The following is a 20,280-nucleotide window of genomic DNA, read 5'->3' as shown; positions in this document are numbered from 1 at the left end:
CTCAGATCACCGCTCAGCTTAACACACAGAACTTAGATTTGTTTGTAGTGAAATCAGGTATTAATTTATTTAATAAAGCATAGAGATTCAAGTAGTGCCAGGCAGAAGTATTGGAAACAAATGGGTTACATATAAAATAAAATCATAATATGCATTTTAGAGCCTAGATTTAATTAATGAGGTATTCTCCTGTCTACTAGATTATTGTTCACTCAAAATCCATGTGTCTCTTTGCACTCCAAGAAATCACTCCGTTAGCTGTGATTACAGGTTAAAAGGGGAGTTTGTTTTGTCAGGCAAATTAGTGAACACTCAACTGACTGGAGCATTCAGCCAAATAGACCTCAACTAGTATTCCAGTGGCATGCAAATTCCTGAACAGGAAGATGCTCTCATAAAAATATATGATGCAATAATTTTTCTCTCAGTTACACCAAAGTAAACTCCATTAAAGTTTCTGGAATTATATTAGATTTACACTGGCTTAATAGAGTAGAATTAGATCCATAGGTGCAAGGGGGTACAAGGGAAGGACTGACAACAGCCCTGAAAGTGAGGGGAAAAAGTTAAGTATGCATTATTCACTTCTCAATTAAACCATGTTGCTCCAGTTTAGAATGTAAGTAAACTTAGGCCTGGTCTACACTAGGAGGTTATGTCGAATTTAGCAGCGTTAAATCGAATTAACCCTGCACCCGTCCACACAACAAAGCTATTTAGTTCGACATAGAGGTCTCTTAAATTCGATTTCTATACTCCTCCCCAACGAGGGGAGTAGCGCTAAATTCGACATGGCCATGTCGAATTAGGGTAGGTGTGGATGGAAATCGACGCTAATAGCTCTGGGAGCTATCCCACAGTGCACCACTCTGTTGACGCTCTGGACAGCAGTACGAGCTCGGATGCTTTGACCAGCCACACAGGAAAAGCCCCGGGAAAATTTGAATTCCTTTTCCTGTCTGGCCAGTTTGAATCTCATTTCCTGTTTGGACATCGTGGCGAGCTCAGCAGCACCGGCAACGATGCAGAGCTCTCCAGCAGAGGTGACCATGCAATCCCAGAATAGAAAGAGGGCCCCAGCATGGACTGATCAGGAAGTCTTGGATCTGATCGCTGTGTGGGGCGATGAGTCCGTGCTTTCGGAGCTGCGCTCGAAAAGACGTAACGCAAAGATCTACGAGAAGATCTCAAAAGCCATGACAGAGAGAGGATACAGCCGGGATGCAACGCAGTGCCGCGTGAAAATCAAGGAGCTGAGACAAGGCTACCAGAAGACCAAAGAGGCAAACGGACGCTCCGGTTCCCAGCCCCAGACATGCCGTTTCTACGAGGCACTGCATTCCATCCTAGGTGCGGCCGCCACCACTACCCCACCACTGACCGTGGACTCTGAGGATGGGATATTGTCGAGGGCCGCTTCCTCGGAGATGTTAGCGGACGGGGAAGATGAGGAAGGAGATGAGGAGGACGAGGCAGTCGACAGCGCTTACAACGCTGATTTCCCCGACAGCCAGGATCTCTTCATCACCCTCACAGAGATCCCCTACCAACCGTCCCCAGGCGTTAACCCGGAGCCAGAATCAGGGGAAGGATCAGTTGGTAAGTGTTTAAAACATGTAAACATTTATTTTGAACAGAACAGGAATATTAACAATATTAACAATGGGTTTTTCATGATTAGTTTGCCCTAGGCGCTTAACGTTTTAGTCCTTGGCAGTGCAACTACTGCAAAAGAATCAAACAATGTCCGGTTTATGATGATTAGTTTGCCCTAGGCGCTCTACTTTTTAGTCCTTGCCAGTGCAGCTACTGGAAAAGGTCTATATGTCCGGGGATAGAGCTAAAATCCTCATGGGACATGTCCACGAAGCTCTCCTGGAGGTAATTGGAAAGCCTTTGCATGAGGTTCCTGGGGAGAGCGGCCTTATTGGGTCCTCCGTGGTAGGAAACTTTTCCACGCCAGGCTATCATCAAGTACTCCGGGATCATTGCCTTGCAGAGCATGGCGGCATACGGCCCTGGTTTTTGCTGGCTTTCACGCAGCATGCGGTCTTTCTCTGTCCCAGAAATCCTTAGCAGAGTGATGTCGCTCATGGTGACCTGCTTTGAATTAGGGGAATGTTACTGTTGGGACTGCTAGCCTGTTCCTTTACAGAACTGTAACCGGCGGTTTACAGCCACGCGGTGGAGGCGGGAGAGGGGCAGCATACAGGGATCTTTCCCGGGGACAGCAACGAGGGGGTGGGACAGGGGCAGAGTTCATGCTTGCCGGATTGCCGGCAGCAGGAACTGGCCAACGCTAGGAGCATTGCTTTGAATGTGAAAGGAGGGCACTGCTATAATTTAAGTTTTAAGCAGCCAAAAGTCTACGGCTTACCATGTCAGCCTGCTACCCGAATTCCGCTGTCCTGCCCCGCTTCTCTGATCTCCAGTGCAAGACCCCAGGCACTGAATGCGAAGGCCGAAAATTCGACCTTGTCCTGAGTGCGCATGTGATAGGTGCTGTGCATGGTCTTCTTCACAGAGAAAGACTATGTTCATTGTTCACAAAAAATTATCTTTGTGAGGAATTCACTCCTTTTTTCACATCCCACAGCTGCAACTGTCTCCCGACCTACCTTGGCATTCCCCTCCCAGAGGCTGGCGCAGATTAGGTGTAGAAAGAAAAGGACACGGGATGACATGTTCTCAGAACTTATGGGCTGCTCCCGAGCCGAGGCGGCGCAGCAGACCCAGTGGAGGGAGAACATGTTCCAAATCCATCGATCACACATTGAACGGGAGGAGAGGTGGAGTCAGGAAGACCAGCAGGCGACTCAAACGCTGCTTGGACTAATGAGGGAGCAAACGGACACACTCCGGCGCCTTGTGGATGTTCTGCAGGACCGGAGGCAGGAGGACAGAGCCCCGCTGCAGTCTCTCTCTAACCGCCCTCCCCCGCCACAAAGTCCCATACCCCCCTCACCCAAAGTCCCTAGAAGGAGGGGCAGCAGGGGCCGTGAACACTGTCACTCCACCCCTGCAGACTGCTCAAGTAACAGAAGGCTCTCATTCCCCAAAATTTGATAAGTCCTTTCCTTCCCACGTGACCCAAGCCCCTGGCCCAGTTTCATCCCCTAACTGTTTAGTTGCTAATAAAAAATACGTTTCTTTTAATTACTGTTTCCATCATGTTCTTTTAGAGGACAGTGTGTTTGAAGGGGGGGAAGGGGATTGGTAATTGGACAGGACAGGCACCTTTACCAGGGTGCAGACAGGGGGGCATGTTCAGCAGCAGGTCACACACACATTGCAGTCACTAGGCACCCTGGTCAGTCTGGGAGGTGGTTTTTATGTTCTGTGTGTGAGGGGGCTATGTGAGTTTGTGGCAGGGGAGGGCGGTTAGAGATATTATGCAGCAGTCCTTATCCTGGATCACAGAGCCACGCAGCAGGGTCCTCCCCCGCCACAAAGTGACATAGCTCCCACGCACAGAATCCCGAAAAGGAGGGGTGGCAGGCTCCGTTGAAACAACCAGTCCAGCACTGCGGACCGCTCTAGGAGCAGGAGCCTGTCATTCCTCGAGTTTATAAGCGTTCTTTCCATCACTACGCCCGCTCCCCACCACAGTCTGCGTCCCAGTTTCAAACCTTTACCGCGAAACCCGTAATAAAGACAACGGTGTTCATTAACGAAGTTCCATTTATTTTATTTTTAAACGTGTGTTGGAAGGGGGGTGACAGGGTGAACGGGGTATGTAGCTGCAGAGGATAGTCAACATAAACTGGGTAAAGAAACGGGGGCAGGTTCAGCTTCTCTTTAAACAAAGTTAATAGTCACAGGTTACCCTGCTCACTGAGGAACCTAGCTTTCAAAGCCTCCCGGATGCACAGCGCGTCCCGCTGGGCTCTTCTAATCGCACGGCTGTCTGGCTGGGCGTAATCAGCAGCCAGGCTATTTGCCTCAACCTCCCACCCCGCTATAAAGGTCTCCCCCTTGCTCTCACAGAGATTGTGGAGCACACAGCAAGCTGCAATAACAATGGGGATATTGGTTTCGCTGAGATCAGAGCGAGTCAGTAAGCTTCTCCATCTCCCCTTGAGACGTCCAAAAGCACACTCCACCACCATTCTGCACTTGCTCAGCCGGTAGTTGAAGAGTTCTTTTTCAGTGTCCAGGGCGCCTGTATAGGGCTTCATGAGCCAGGGCATTAGCGGGTAGGCTGGGTCCCCGAGGATGACTATAGGCATCTCCACATCCCCAAGAGTTATTTTGTGGTCCGGGAAGTAAATACCTTCCTGCAGCCGTCTAAACAGACCAGAGTTCCTGAAAACACGAGCGTCATGAACCTTGCCCGGCCATCCGACGTTGATGTTTGTAAAACGTCCCCTATGGTCCACCAGTGCTTGCAGCACCATTGAAAAGTAGCCCTTTCGGCTAATGTACTGGCTGGCCTGGTGGTCCGGTCCCAGGATAGGGATGTGAGTTCCATCTATAGCCCCACCGCAGTTTGGGAATCCCATCGCGGCGAAGCCTTCTATGATGACCTGCACGTTTCCAAGGGTCACTACCTTTGACAGCAGTAGCTCAACGATTGCGTTGGCTACTTGCATCACAGCAACCCCCACGGTAGATTTGCCCACGCCAAAGTGGTTCGCGACTGACCGGTAGCTGTCCGGCGTTGCAAGCTTCCAGAGGGCTATGGCCACTCGCTTCTGGACAGTCAGGGCTGCTCGCATCCGGGTGTCCTTGCGCTTCAGGGCAGGGGACAGCAGCTCACAAAGTTCCAGGAAAGTTCCCTTCCGCATCCGAAAGTTTCGCAGCCACTGTGATTCATCCCAGACCTGCAGCACTATGCGGTCCCACCAGTCCGTGCTTGTTTCCCGGGCCCAGAATCGCCGTTCCACAGCGTCAACATGACCCATTGCCACCATGATGTTCACGGTGCTGGGTCCCGTGCTTTGCGAGAGGTCTGTGCCACTCTCAGACTTAATGTCCTCACCGCGATGCCGTAACCTCCTCGCCCGATTTCTCAGCATCTGCCTCTGGAAAAGGTGGACGATAAGGTGCGAGGTGTTGACAACGGCCATAACTGCAGCGATGGTCGCAGCGGGCTCCATGCTCGCAGTGCTGTGGCGTCCGCGCCGTCACTCACCAGAAAAGCGCGCGAAATGAAATGATTGCCCGCCGGCGCTTTCAGGGAGGGAGGGCGGGAGTGATGGTTGGATGACGACAGTTACCCAAAACCACCCTCGACACATTTTTTCCCCCAGCAGGCATTGGGGGCTCGACCCAGAATTCCAAGGGGCAGCGGGGACTGCGGGAACTGTGGGATAGCTGCCCACAGTGCACCGCTTCCAATGTCGACGTTTGCCCCCTTAGTGTGGACTCACAAAGTCGAATTACTGTCCTTAGTGTGGATACACACGTTCAACTTTGTAATATCGATTCCACATATTCGATTTAAGTAAAATCGAACTACTCTCGTAGTGTAGACTTACCCTTAGGGTATCCATCCCTGTCACAGCCAAGAGCTGGGGAAATCTGAATAGTCTTTGGTTTATCTCAGCCCCTGTGGCACCCTGTGACCCCGGGACCCCTTGGTGCCAACTGGCAGAAGGCACAGGGTGTGCATAGAGTTTTATCGGGATCCCCTGCATCAGATACCTGCATAATAGTTCATCAAGGGTGGCATGTGAGGTCTCTACCGAGAGCCAGTAGCCTACTGGTCATCATAATCATTGTGAAATCTTAGTTTGGATAGTATTTAAGGAGTTATGTATCGAAAGGTCTTAGAGTTAAGGCAGGTCACCAGATGTTGACATATTTAAGAGATTTTCCTTTCAGGCAGAAGGTAACTGACACCTATCTTCCTGTCTGGCCATTTGTGCATTGGGTATTGTATGTCTCACGCTGTATGGCTATTTGCATACTGAGTCAGGTGCACATGAGAAATTGTAAAATCTACAAGAGACAAAATCTACAGGATGAAACAAACAGCAGGAGTTGTCCTGTTTATGAATAAAGACAAATAATTGGTCTGGTATAAAACTTCTAGTTACTTTTTCCATCTGGGTAACATTTTCTTCTGTGCTATGCTAGAAAGGAATTTTGCTTTTTCCAAACATAACTTATTTGCTTTATAATGCAATAGATTTTATACCCCATTATTTTGGGTCCTTCATCACCCTTTATGGGCACTCTTAGGCCAGGTCTACACTATAAACTTATGTCGGTATAACTACATCACTCTTTGGTGTGAAAAATCAATACCCCGAGCAACATAGTTTTACTGACCTAACCCTTTGTGTAGGCAGTGCTGTATTGATGGGTGGGCTTCTCCCGTCGACATAGCTACCACCTCTCACAGAAGTGGAATATCTACGCTGATGGGAGAAGCCTTCCTGTCAGTGTAGGTAGCATCTTCATTGAAGCTCTACAGTGGCACTGCTGCAGTGTTTGGGTAGATCTGCCCTCAGTTGCTTGGTGCATAAGGGCCAAGGTGAAAGGTTCTGCATTTCCCCTCTGAGCACTGTTGTCTCAGGGTGCATTATTTTAGGGTGCATAATCATTAGCCCAAAATGTCACTTGCTTTTCTGAGGCATTTTCATCTCCTGCCAGCTCCTCAGCACTGTCAGATGAGAAACTCCTACTCTAAGACTTTTGTAGACTTTTCCTCATACCCAATATGTGATGTAAGATCATTCCAGTCAGTTGCCATAGAACCTGAAGAATGGTTTATTGTGCCTGTCCAAATGTAGATGCATGTTCTGTTCCATCTACAAACATGGATGCACGTTTTGTGAACTGTTTATATCAAGACTGAGTGCTCCCAAACTAGGTAGGGAACTGGAAGCCCAAACAAATAAATGTTTGGTTTTCTGACTCTGTGTGTTTTAAAGAGTGAATAAGAGATAACGGGTGCTCCTGAATCATCTGAGTGAGGTTGTAGTCTCAAATTATGTCTCTCGTGAAATAACCTGAAAGACTTAAAAGGGAGCATTGCAAATTCCACAAGGAGTGTGAAGGTATACCAAGTGATGCCTCTTAGATGACTTATGGCTCTGTGAGAGGCTATTAGTGAGTCTCCTTGTAAGACATAGGCTTAGGTAAGGAAAAGTAATCTGTTTTCGTTGATTTTTGAAGTTATATATAGATGTTCCTGTTATATGTAGAATACATTTTACCTTTTGTAATATGCATGTGGTAAAATTTGTTTAAAAATCTGTGTATGTACGTAACCAATGTTTTTTGTTCGACTTAAATATAAGCTAGTTTTATAACTATTTCCTATTTCCTGTCTGTTGAAAACAGTGATCAAATGGTCTAATGGGACTGTAACATCATAGAGGCATCAGAAAGAAAACCCCTAAGTATTTCATTCAAACAAAATAGAATATTTTTATCAGCAATGTAATAAATTGAAATTTCCCTCCAACTGAAACATTAACATTCTCTTGTTATGGCTAAGAGGGATCAAAGGTACTTTGGTTTCAGGAAAGCACATTAAGGATACTTCCAAAACAGCAACACTGTAAAATACATTTTAAATTTAAAACACTGGAAACATGATCATAATTAACTTTTCTGCTGCAGCTTTAAAAACTAATTATCTGGGGGAAGAAGGGAGGTGGCCAGAAAAAGAAAATTCATGAGTTGTTGGTTTTTTTAACATCAGAAATGGTCAGGAGTGTTCTATCTAATAGAAGTATGTATTGCAAGAAGTGCATCTGAAGAAGTGAGGTTCTTACCCACGAAAGCTTATGCTCCTAATACTTCTGTTAGTCTTAAAAGTGCCACAGGACCCTCTGTTACTATCTAATAGAGATATTAATCCATCTCTCTCTCTTTTCTTGGTGCACCTAGTCTACTTCATTTTCTCTTCAGGAACAATTTTTCCCATTCAAATGTTTACAGTATAGTACACACACAAAAACCATGTTAAAAAATGTTAAATTTGAAAAGTCAAGGACTCCAAAGTTAGGAAATTAATGAATTTAGGTTGCGTGTACATTTTTAATTCCACTCCCCTCCCCACAGTGCATATGCATTATGACAGTCTTTAATTACATGATCACATACTATTTTTTCCACAGGACCCCTTCCTTATTCAGTGCACAGGATGAACTTGCTCTAGGTATAAATCAGGGCTGTGGAGTCTGTCTGTAGGACACCTGCCTCATTTGTTGCAGAAGCTGAAAACCATGGAGTGAATGAGGCAGAAAACTGCAGGAACAGAAAGGCCAGTGTAATGTTTAGGTCAGTTGAATGCTGCCCTGGAGAATTGGATTCTGCCTCTGCCTCTGTCATAGAATTCCTGATTAAATATCACTTGGATGTTGATAAACCCTCAAGATTGAGTTGTAAGAGTTAGAGTGTGATCCCGATGGCGATACCGGGATTCTTCAAGTATGAGCTTGCGGAATTTGATGTGCTAGGAGGATCATTAGCTTCCCTGGACTGTGCCGGATACTGACACGTGGCACTACAAGAACGCTGATCCATTGCTGCACATTTCGCCTCCACCATGCCAATGCTAAGAGGGAATTAAACATCATAATAAATGGTCGGAGGCTGAAGCATACCCAGTTTACTTAGGCATGACCCTTGACCAAACATACAAAAGCCACCTGAGCAAGATAGTAGCCAAGGACAAGACATGCAACAACCTTCTTAGCAAACTGTCAGGTTCTTTTGGGGGAGCGGATGCTCCAAACTTGCCATCTCTTATTCAGCAGCAGAGTACTGTGCACCAATATGGAGTTGCTCGGCACACACCAAACTTTTTGACATGTAACTCAACTCAACAATGTGCATCATCATAGGAACTCTCCAACCAACTCATCTTTCATGGCTTCCATTTCTGAGCCACGTTGCTCCCCTTAAATCAGGAGGGAGATTGCAGCTAGCAAGCTGCTTGAGAAGGTGCATGCCAACACAAGCTTGCCCTTGTTCAACAATCTTTTTAGTCCACCAGCTACACATCTTTCATTATGACACCACAGTGGTGAAAGCTGCCATGATAGGACGTGACACTTGAGTCCCTGTGGCGGGAAGACTGGTGCTTAACATCAACCATCAATCAGTTCCTTGTCACAGATCCTTCTGCATGACTGCCCGGCTTCAACCTGCCACGTCATCAGTGGACCCTTTTTAACTGATTCCGTACTGGGCAAGGCCGCTGTGCAGCCAACCAGCACCATTGGGGTCTTTGAGACAATCCAAGCTGAAGTGCAGATAAAACAGTGATACATCTTGTCAAGGAGTGCCCACTAACCAAATTCAGCGGTGGGCTCCAAGAGCTCCACTTGGCCACTAAGAACGCTATTGCTTGGCTCAGCGAATATGCAAACACTAAATAAATAGAATTCCTGTGTGATGCTGGGCAAGTCACTTAAACCAAACTTTTCACAGGTAGCAATGAATGGTATGTTTCTCATTTTCTAGGTGCCTGATTTGAGATCATAGAGTCTGATTTGCAGAATTGCTGAGTGCTTGAGGCTAAGCTGGGTGAATAATGGATTTTAGTTTTGCTGGCAATTCCGAAAAATAAAAAAAGTTTAATTTCAGGTCAAACAAAAACAATTTTTTTTTCAAAACTTTCAGTAAATAAAAGTCAGAAATATTTTGAGTTGGGTCAAAGAAAATGTTTCGTTCAGCCTGACTTGAAAATTCTCATTTTGATTTTGGGCATTTTAAAAAAAGCAACAGATGGCTAGTTTCCAAAAATGGGAAGGGGAGGAGGTGAAGGTAGTGCCATCCTTATGACTTGTAGTTAAGTGGTTAGGGCACACACTTGGGAGGTGGAAGACACAGGTTGTTTTCCCCCTCTGTTTGATGTGGAGAAGGGATTTGAACTTACATTGAAGGAGAGTGCTCTAACCACTGAACTACAAGATATTCTTACGTGGGTCTTTCTCAGTCTCTCCTATGAAAGCTGTTCCTCTTTTTATATATAAGTAATCATTGGAGCAGGGCATGAATTTCCTACATCCTAGGTGAAGGTAAATTCATTAATATTTGTAAAGCACTCAGACACTGTAGTTATGAGCTCCATAGAAAAGTCTATAAGGAAGTTAATAATTCTGTATCCAGAGTAGGGTTTGAGTACTGGCCAGTAACTGAAGCATGGAGCCACACATTGAATGAGGAGAAAACAAAATATTGAAAAGATGCACATTCATTGAGCGTCTTTTGTTATTAAATGAGCCAGAGTTCTTGTGGGAAAATATTGTGTGATCATGTAATTAAAGTCTGTATCCTGATACATTCACACCAGGGGGCTGAATTACAATTGCACAGGCAAACCATATTCTGGCAATTCCTGACTTTTGAGTGCTTGACTTTGCAAACTTAATATGCAAAAACTTAGCAACCTTTTAACTAAGCTTTGTGTGTATAACGTCCTAGATTTTTCTAAAGAAAAACGAACCGGGAGGGTGGGGAGGGAGGGGGAATCCATCATGTTGAGTCACATTGACATCCATGTGGCTCATCAGCAGGGTTAGAACTTTATATGCCCAGCACAGACTTCTGCTTCTTGAGCTAACTGAGAAACTGATAGCAGTAGAAGATTGTTATCCTTTGCGTGGACCAGGCAATACAGGGAGAGGAGACATGCTTTTCCAGTGGTTGTCACAGACGTTTGCTGACAGCAAAGGAATATTGAGACTCAGGAATTGGGTTCAAATCCAGGTTCTGAGGGGAGTGTGTTCTAGTGGTGAGATCCACCTGACCCTTTCTTCCTCTGTTACTTCCACTCTGTCCCCATCCCAGCTCCGTTTTTTTCCTTGCCCCCAGCTCCTTGTCCCAATCTCCACTCCCCCAAGTTCCTTGATTTCAGTTTCCACCCATCCTTCTCGAGAGATTCTCATTTCCAGTCTGGTTCTTGTTCCCTCTGCATTCGAGTCAGGCAACTTCCTCCTTCAAGCTGCCTGAATTGCAGCGGTGTGGGCACTTTGTTCACAGGAGTGACAGTTTCCCTGTTCTCAGTTCCTGTGCTTGGCGCCATAGCATCTCACAGCGGCCAGGAGCAGCAACTGCAGGAATAGCCTTGATCAACCAGAGCAGCCCTAAATTTGAGCATGATCAGTGCAAAGAATCGGTGAAGAATTTATCTGTCAAACAAGTATCTACTGCGAATGTGCAGGCTGAGATTTTTCAAAAGCTTATAAGTTGACCAAGTTTAGATCGTTTTTCACATGAATAGGAAAAGGCAAATCCCTAACACTATGATCCCCTGACAAATTTTGTTCCCTGCTCCAAAGCATGGTGGTGCTAGAGCTCACTATAACAGTTGTGAGATTTATTTATTTTTAAGATGAGCAATACAATGTGTTTTTCCCTAATCTCACTTTCAGAAATGGCAGAACAGCTTTTGCTGAAATTTAATAAATAAATAAATAAAATGAGCCTTAGGCAAACACATGACATGGAAAATTTCAGTTTGACAAAGTCATAAGCAACTGTAAATGGGGTCTAAAAGGAGGGAAATGTTGGATAGACAGCATTACCAGCACCATCTAAATCATATGCATTAGTGGTGGTAACTGGTTGTATATTTTCTAAGAAGTTTCTTTTAAAAAAATATTTACAAAATTGTATTACTGATACTCAGCTTATATGAGAAGACCAGTAAAATTGTAGGCCTTGATCCTGCAAACATTTAGTCACATGTTTTAATTTCAAGAGCAATCCCACTGGAAATCATGGAGTGGGACTACTTGCATGCTTAAAGCTAAGCATGGTGTGTGTTTGCTCCCCAGAGCCCCAATCTTACATTCACTACTTATCTGATTGCATAAATCAGTTGGTTATTGCTAGCCATGGGCAACTATAAAAATGTAGGCTAATTGCTCCAACTGTCTGAGATTAATACTTAATTATTAAAATTAAGGCTTTCCTTATAGTGATGTCATTTTAACATATCAAAATCATCATCTTGGCAAGGCATCTGTAGATATATCAGAATTGGGTTACACCCACCTCTTGGCTGCAGAATGCAGGGCTCCAGTTCTTAGAATTTAATTACATTATATAGATGTTGTAGCTAGTTTCCCAGCTGGTGCATCATCTGTTTGACACAACTGTGAGTATAATAAATTTGTTGATACTTATAGACTGCAGAATAAGTTTCCAAAATTCATAGCTCTTGAACTACAAAACACTGTTTCCTCTCCAGACAGAGAAAACATTTCATAACTACAACAAAAGTCTGAAAACTTGGCTATGATGAAATTTATTACAGTTTTATAATTACCCAGAATTAAGCTTTCCTCCCAACATCAGGAAATCTTCAACTGTGAATTGTACACCAACTTATTTAAAGTAAGCAATATAATGCAAGATCAATGGATATATTGAATTTTATGTACTATTTAAAATTTGTTTGCTGGTCTTGAAAACAATTTTGCTTTATTATAGCAAAGTGGAGTTTTCTTTAGTGTAAGATGCAAATAAAATTGAAATTCCATGTGCAGTTTGCATTCTTCATAGACTTGAAATGTTCACTTTAGTATCTGTAAGAATTTCAGTAAAATTAATTCATATCTGTATTCAATTTTGCATTATTATATAATGTAGTTGTTTTTTAGTTCCCCGGTTGGAAATTAACACAAATTTACAAAAGCAAGGAAATCCAAAGTTACAATTACCATTCTATCCTGTAGTCTGACCGCAGTGGCTAGATATTGCAACTCATTATGAATGTACAGTAGGCTGATAAAGAACCAGAAGAACTGTAATATCTGAAACAATGGGGTGATTTAAAGGTGGAATGCTCACCCCATTTTCTTGGCCTGTGATCTTTTAAAATCATAGTCTGTGTACTACAGGCAAGGTATTTACCTAATATAATGTTGTAAAATTACAGGAACAAAACAGATTCAAAAATACTGATAGCTTTCATGATGCCTGCTGTACATAATTTAATTGTATGCAAAATATATATATGCTTAATTTAAAATATTTGAATATGAAATTAAAACTATATAGGGCATATCAATGCTCTAAAGTTATTAAAACATAACCTATTGCTGCTGCTTTCTAGATTTTCAATGTGTTTTGAAATGCTAGATTTGTCTGTATAGCCCCATTGATCAAAGATACTGGTTTGTTCTAAAGAATATTTTAAAATTAAAATATGCATCAGGATTGATGATTTGTCACAATTCAGTCAGTGCTGTTTGAAACAACGCTAGCATTGTTTGATGGTAATGCTGACAGGCCCTTAACTATAAATGTGCTGCCAAGCAGTGCAATGATAGCTCAGAACGATAAATATTTAAGATCTTTTTCAGCTACCTTAATTTATTCTGTTCACTGTCAATATTTATAGTTTGCTGGGTTGTTTGTGACATGGCTGTTGCTGACCTAATTGTTAATGTCTGTATTCTAAAAATCAAAATTGTTATTTTTCTTATTGGTGTTAAAATCTAGATATGCCAAATAAGGTATTTGGATTGAAACTTCTTTTTTAAATAAAATTTCATTGGGTACCAGTTTGAGCTGGATATTCAAATTAGAGCAACAAAACAAACCCCCAAATTTTATAGCAGTAAGCAGATGGAAGATTAAAAGGAGCAGAGTAAAAGCAGTAAGAAATACATTGAACTAGATAGTTTATGATTATGAATGCAGTACATTTGCAGTCGGAACAAAACAAAAATGTAAGATTTAAAAGCTAGAAAGTAAAATCAGGTTAACTTAGTTGTCTCTCAGAAAAATAAACTGTTATTTTAGTGAACCGCTAACCAAAACATAATACATGTGATTTCTGCAGGTTTTTATTTATGAAATTTTCTTCTCTGTAGATGTTTGATATGTTTTGTCACACTGAAACAATTTTATTCGTATTTTCTGTTCTGTAGGGTAAATTTACCCATACTATTTGCATTCACTGGGAGAACATTAATTGGAAACATTCTTGTTTTAAAAATATCTGATATGGTAGAACCTATGGAAAGCTAATTCTATATTCTGTGACCTGCATCTCTGAATACAAGAATACCTTGGTATAGACACTCACTGTATTAAAACATCTTTAGTTTATTTGCTAAAGAAACCTATAGCAATGGAAGCTATGTATAAATTTTAGCCAATTCCTAATAAGTTCGATTTGACTTGTATAAAAACTACCAATCCAGATGTAGAGCTCACAGACTAGTTTTTTCCGTTTTTAGCATCAGCCATGATTACCCTTCAACGCATTTATGCTCTGTTGTTGGGCTGTCAGATACAGCTTTGACCTTGCTTCATTCCTATTAACATCAGAGATTACCATGCCTCAATTCAGATCAAAGTCTCTCTCTACTTCGTAAAAAGAACAGGAGTACTTGTGGCACCTTAGAGACTAACAAATTTATTTCAGCATAAGCTTTCGTGGGCTACAAAGCTTATGCTGAAATAAATTTGTTAGTCTCTAAGGTGCCACAAGTACTCCCTGTTCTTTTTGCGGATACAGACTAACACGGCTGCTACTTTGAAACCTGTCTCTACTTCGTGTTGTAGTTTGCCTCCTGGATCATTGCTGGGACCGTATTATTATTCTACATTTACATGTTACTCTTTGTCTTTACATTCTACACTGCATTTTTGTTGTTAAGCAGATGATGTCATGATCTGCTGCAAACTCCATCCATTTGTCAGGTTGAGTTTGCCACTTTGAAATGTGATACAGATATCAATTTCACATAATTTTATGAAATCTAGAACCAAACCAAAAATGCCAGTTGTTTGATTGTTGAGTTGGGGCTCTCAGGTTGGCAACTCCTATTGAGACCCTCTCCTAATGAAAGGAATGTTGGTGCTGTATTGACATAGATCTTTGTCAGTGGATTTATTCTCAGTTTTCACAACTAGACTATCTTACTAGATATTCTATCAACTAGAATATTTCTGGAATATTGTCTGGCTGCTACATTATTATTATTTTTTTAATAAGAGACTTGGAATGCTTGATAAATACTTTAATTTTTCCAAGACTCGACTACTGAAGGCTTTTTTGTGGGTGCTCCTAATTAAATCTTTGTCTATTATCCAGTAGCTGCTCACATTGGTGCCCTCCTCCCCATTAAATTGTGTATTAATTTTCAAACTCTCAAGGTATTTAATGGCTGTATTTTTCTTCATCTGAAGAAACTTTTAATGCCCTATATCCTAGACTGTCCATTGATGAATCAAGTGACTATATAAATATTTTAGTAACCATGCTTCAGGACTATTAAAGCTTTTAATATTTTTTGTTTGATTTGGTTTTTAATAATTATCTTTTTATAAAGTGTCTTGAGGATTCATTATAAATTAAACTTGCATTTGAAAGATGTGTTCTAGTAATGGCTGCTTTTAAATTTCTCAAATGAAGAGCAAATAACTAATACATTTTTGTTGGGACTGTTTAATTTCAGATTACTAGGAAAGGGCACAGTTAAATATTCCTACAGTTTCTTTCCATTTTTAATTCTCTTTATAATTTGTTTTTTGGGGAAATGAAACTGTACTGTTTGATATTCAGACAGATGGATTCATAAAAACTACTTACATTCATTTCTCCTCTGAAAGAGAATGTATCTAATCTTGTCTTTTGTTGATGGTGCAAATGTGACATTAATGTATTAATTTCCTTTGTAATAAGCAGTTAGATGTTAAAAGCTTTCTGAAAACGTGACTCAGGCATTGCTTATTTAACTAGCTACTGATTTATTTTGAATAGGCCTTCCTATTCAATTGAATGTGTCTAGTTACATGAACCAAAGCCCTCAGATTTTATGTAAATCCAGTAGTCTGTGTCACTTCCCATGACATCTGGATTCAATCCATTGGGAAATATACATGCTCTTGAGAACTGCTTTTTTCAGATTCCTTATATATGCTGCTCACAGCAGTTGCTGAGTAGGAGCTATAGCTAAAAATAACTAAATGGATTTCTCTCTCCCTCTCTGTCTGTCTTGCTGTAGGATGACGTAGCTTTGCCAAGGACTTAGCAGCTAAGCAGAAAATGAGCTTAACATCCTGGTTTTTGGTGAGCAGTGGAGGCACCCGCCACAGGCTGCCACGAGAGATGATTTTTGTTGGAAGAGATGACTGTGAGCTGATGTTGCAGGTAATTGCATCAGCCTTCCACGTGTAACTGTTCAAAATTTGGATTTAATACACTAGATTTATATTCCTTTTGAGAATTAAGTTTGCCAGCTGTTCAGTTTTTTGGACTCTCCATTTCTAGATCTTGCCAGCAGTTTTAATTGATCTAATCTTTTGCATTCCTCATGTAGGAAAATGGTTAATATGAATGTACTGCTGTTTGTTGTAGTTTCTGAATAGTGATTGTGAAGGCTGCGATTTAGTCACGAGGTAACAGAAGTCACAAAATGCATGACTTCCAAAGACCTCCATGATTTCAGCCAGCGCTGCAGGCGGCAGTGGGGACCCCCGCCACCCCAGGGACTCCTGCCGCTGCTTTTGGGGTGTTGCAACTGTTACCTGAATAGCTTCTTCTCTTAGTCCCTGAGCTCCCAAACATGCATGTGCTTAATTTTATTACCACGAATAGTCTTCTTAGCTGCAGAGGGATTACTCATGGTAGTAAAGTTTAAGCATTTATGTGTTTTCAGAATCTGGGCCTGAAACACTTTGTAAGTATCTTACTTGATCTTCCTGACAGTATTTAAAAGGGGGGTTAGTAAGAAAAATTTTAAAATATAAAGCAGAGATATTACTTTTTATTTATCATGACTACTCTCTTAAACTCTCTACTGCATTTTGTCCAAAAACAATAAAAGGCAAGGCTAGCTATTACAACAGGGATGTACTTGGTTTAGACTGAATGCATTTGAGATTTGTATTTATTCAATAAAACAATAGTTTTTAATGCAGCCATTAATGAACATATCAAAATCTCCAGTGCAAAAAGCACTTTTGAAAATCTATCTTGTATGTGTAGTCATTATGAACAATACTACCAGTAGGTTACGTTCTGGCTTTTTCATACCTCATAAAGAACCCATTGTGTACACTAATGGCAGATATATGTGCCCTACTTTATCTTGTATAAAAGGCTGTTGTAAGAAGAGAGATTTTTTTTGAGAGGGGGAGGGGATGTTAGAACATTTTAAAGGGTAGGGCCCTGGGTGATTTACGAGATACGTAACAGGACAAGATTCTTGCCCAGAAGAATTTACAATCTAATGTGTTTACAGTAGAATAAATTAGTAAGGAGATATAGGCTGAAGCATGCAGTGTCTTCAGTGTGCTGATAATTGACTGCTTTGCTATTTAATTTTATACAGCTGATAGAGTAGTATATGAATGACCCAGTGTCTGAATGAAATTGGGGGTTGAATGAGGCTGATGGTCAACCAAGATAAAAGTGAAGAAATGCTAGTCAACTTGGAGAAGCAACTGGAAATATTGTTAGAGATTATTACAGAATCTTGGATTAAGAAAGTGTGTCTACCATTTGTAACACAGGTTTGCTGTTTAATGGTGATCCTGTTCAGTGTTTTTTAGCTACACTTAGATGCTCAGGTCACAGTTTATTGACTGAGTTTAGAACATGGCTGAATGAGAGACCACCTCCTTCTCAGTACATCACTACCACATTTATGCTCAGCCAGAGGTGCTTTCACAGATTTTTCTGATTTAGCTAGGAGGAACTGCTGAAAGGGTGCTCTCCATGAGTGTCCACCATAGGAAGGGGTCTTTCTCTAACACTTGGGAGAAAGATGGTATGAGTACGGCTACGTTTTAGTCACGGGTATTTTTAGTAAAAGTCACGGACAGGTCACGGGCAATAAACAAAAATTCTCAGCTCGTGACCTGTCCATAACTTTTACTAAAAATACCCGTGACTAAAACTTGGGGCGGCACTGCCCGGGCGTGTCATGGGTGCTGGTGGAGGGCAGCCCGAGTGCTGCGTGGGGGGAGAGATAGGCGGCAGCATGCGGCCCGGGACCCCCGCTGGTGCTGGGGAGGAGGAGGGTTCGCCGGCAGGCTCCCTACCTGACTCCGCGCCTCCCCCCAAGCAGCAGCAGAGTTCGGGTGTGAGAGGGCATGGGATTGGGGCACAGGACAGGGTGAGGTGTGCTCTGGGCAGACATCCCCCCTCGCTCAGCTGCTAGGCAGAGGTGTGGCCAGGCAGCTCTGCACACTGCCTCCTCCCAGAGCGCTGGCTTCGGAGCTCCCTTTGGCCAGGAACCGCGGCCAGTGGGAGCTGCGGGAGTGCTGCCTGCAGGCAGAGGCAGTGCGCAGAGCTGCCTGGCCACACCTCTGCCTAGCAGCTGAGCGAGGGGGATGTCACCACTTCTGGGAGAGACCCTAGGTAAGTGCTGCCCAGAGCGTGCCCCAACCCCCTGCTCCCCTCAGACACCCAAATTCTGCTGGGGGGAGGGGTGCGGTAGCCCAAGACTGCTCCAGCAGCGGCTGGTATGACTGGTGCAGGGGCTGCCTGAGCTGCCCCTGAGCCAGGTGCACTGGTTGCTGCAGAAGTCACGGAAAGTCATGGAATCCATGACTTCCGTGACCTCCATGACAAACTCGCAGCCTTAGATATGAGCGCTTGCGCGCGCGCTCTCTCACTCTAATATCACCTTTCTCCCAAATGTTAGATCACTGAAATAATGATCATTGAAATATGATGATGATGATTATGGTGGACCATTACTGAGTTGCATTATGAATTGTGTAGTACACCTCTGCCCCAATATAATGCTGTCCTCGGGAGCCAAAAAATCTTACCGCTTTATAGGTGAAACCGCGTTGTATCGAATTTGCTTTGATCCGCTGGCGCGTGCGGCCCCGCCCCCACAGAGCACTGCTTTACCGCGTTATATCCGAATTCGTGTTCTATCGGGTCGCGTTATATTGGGGTAGTGGTGTATTTAAGCTTTCTGTCATTAATGTTCCAAAAATACTTGTTTAGTCATTCTTAATTTATATGGTGAGATAATATAGTTGTTGTTGTTCTTATTTTATGAGTGAATTGATACCAGTGAAAATTCAAAACAAGATTGCTACATGAGATTGGTTTAATTTTAAATATAATTAGAGATTTATGGAATTATCTATATCTGGAAATCCATACAAAAAACATTTTCATTCCAGAATGTTGTAGTGGAGGGTTAATACAAAGCTCACTGCAGTGGAAACATTTGTAGCCCTATACCTATTTTAAAAGAACATTAACAGTTAAGACATTGAAACAGTTCCTCTCCGTCAAATGATTTTTCGTCACTAACAATTTCCCCTTCCAACTTACCTTGTCCAGGCACTTGAAAAATTTCTATGGTAAATGTTATTCCTGCATATATTGTAATATTTCTGCCCACACATCAGTTTTTCTTTAGTCTCCTGAAAATTGTATTTAAGCAAGGGAGAACTTTCAGGTGTTTCATATCAGTGTTTTGCTGAAAAAAGTGGGCTAACTAAATACTGAAAGGTTTTTAGAAGTATCACTGGCCTTCAAATAATTGTCTGTCTGCTATACACACCTGATGGTAATTGGTTTGTTTTATCTCTTGTCATGGGCAGTGTTCCATGTTTGTTCTTTGTCATACATCTTACCAACAAAGAAAAATATGGAGTTGCAGCTTGCTCGAATGAGACCAGTGTTTGATTTCTAGTAACTTTGTACTAAAATCCATCTGTTTGTACTTTTTCATTTTGTTTTTTATCACTGTGAATAATAGTGAGTAAACCAAGTTACACTAACTCTATTTTATTTTAATTGCACAGTAGAAGGTCACTTAATTTATAAATTTCAAAGTTTTGTTTAGGACTAAACATGAGGAGAGAATGTTTAATGTAATTTCTAAAACATGAATAGGAGAGGTGGAGCTCACTCCTGCAAGGTGCTGAGTTCTCCAATACTTTTCAGCATGAGAACCATATAAAGTAACCTTATGGTCACTGATTATTTTCAGTCTGTCTTCTAGAGCTGACTTGCCTTGTTATGTATACCTTCTATTGTTGCTAGGTATCTTTGTCCATCTCTATGGACAGCACATGTAACGCCACAGTTGCTATAACTACTAACCATTCAAAGTTCATTTTGATAGTCTGCTTATAAATTACCTTGATGACAGCATTAAACTTAGGTCAGCCTGAGGTTTCATTCCAAGGAAACTTTTTTAGCCAAGATTATATTAAGGTACATATATTTTTATATTTTGCTAGTTGAACTCTGTAGCATATACCAGTAATTAGACATCTTAGCTTTATTGTCTGAAGTAGCTGTGCAATCCTCTGAATAGATCGTGTTTCTTTGGTTTCAGTCAGAGCCACTGGTTCATAGAGTTGATTCTAAGAAAA

At 42.2% G+C, this 20,280-nt stretch overlaps 1 protein-coding gene across 1 annotated transcript in view; it reads left to right on the top strand.

Moving 5' to 3' along the window:
* Positions 1-20,280, top strand: part of CEP170 (centrosomal protein 170) — a 195,426-nt gene that overhangs the window by 27,405 nt on the left and 147,741 nt on the right. The window contains exon 2 of the mRNA XM_065401011.1: positions 15,933-16,078. Within this exon, the coding sequence (XP_065257083.1) occupies positions 15,974-16,078 (105 nt within the window). The 5' untranslated portion in view covers positions 15,933-15,973. The remainder of the gene's footprint in view (positions 1-15,932; positions 16,079-20,280) is intronic.

Source organism: Emys orbicularis, chromosome 3 (genome assembly GCF_028017835.1).
Source record: "Emys orbicularis isolate rEmyOrb1 chromosome 3, rEmyOrb1.hap1, whole genome shotgun sequence".
Taxonomy (NCBI): Eukaryota; Metazoa; Chordata; order Testudines; family Emydidae; genus Emys; species Emys orbicularis.
This window is presented reverse-complemented; position numbering and strand designations above follow the sequence as displayed.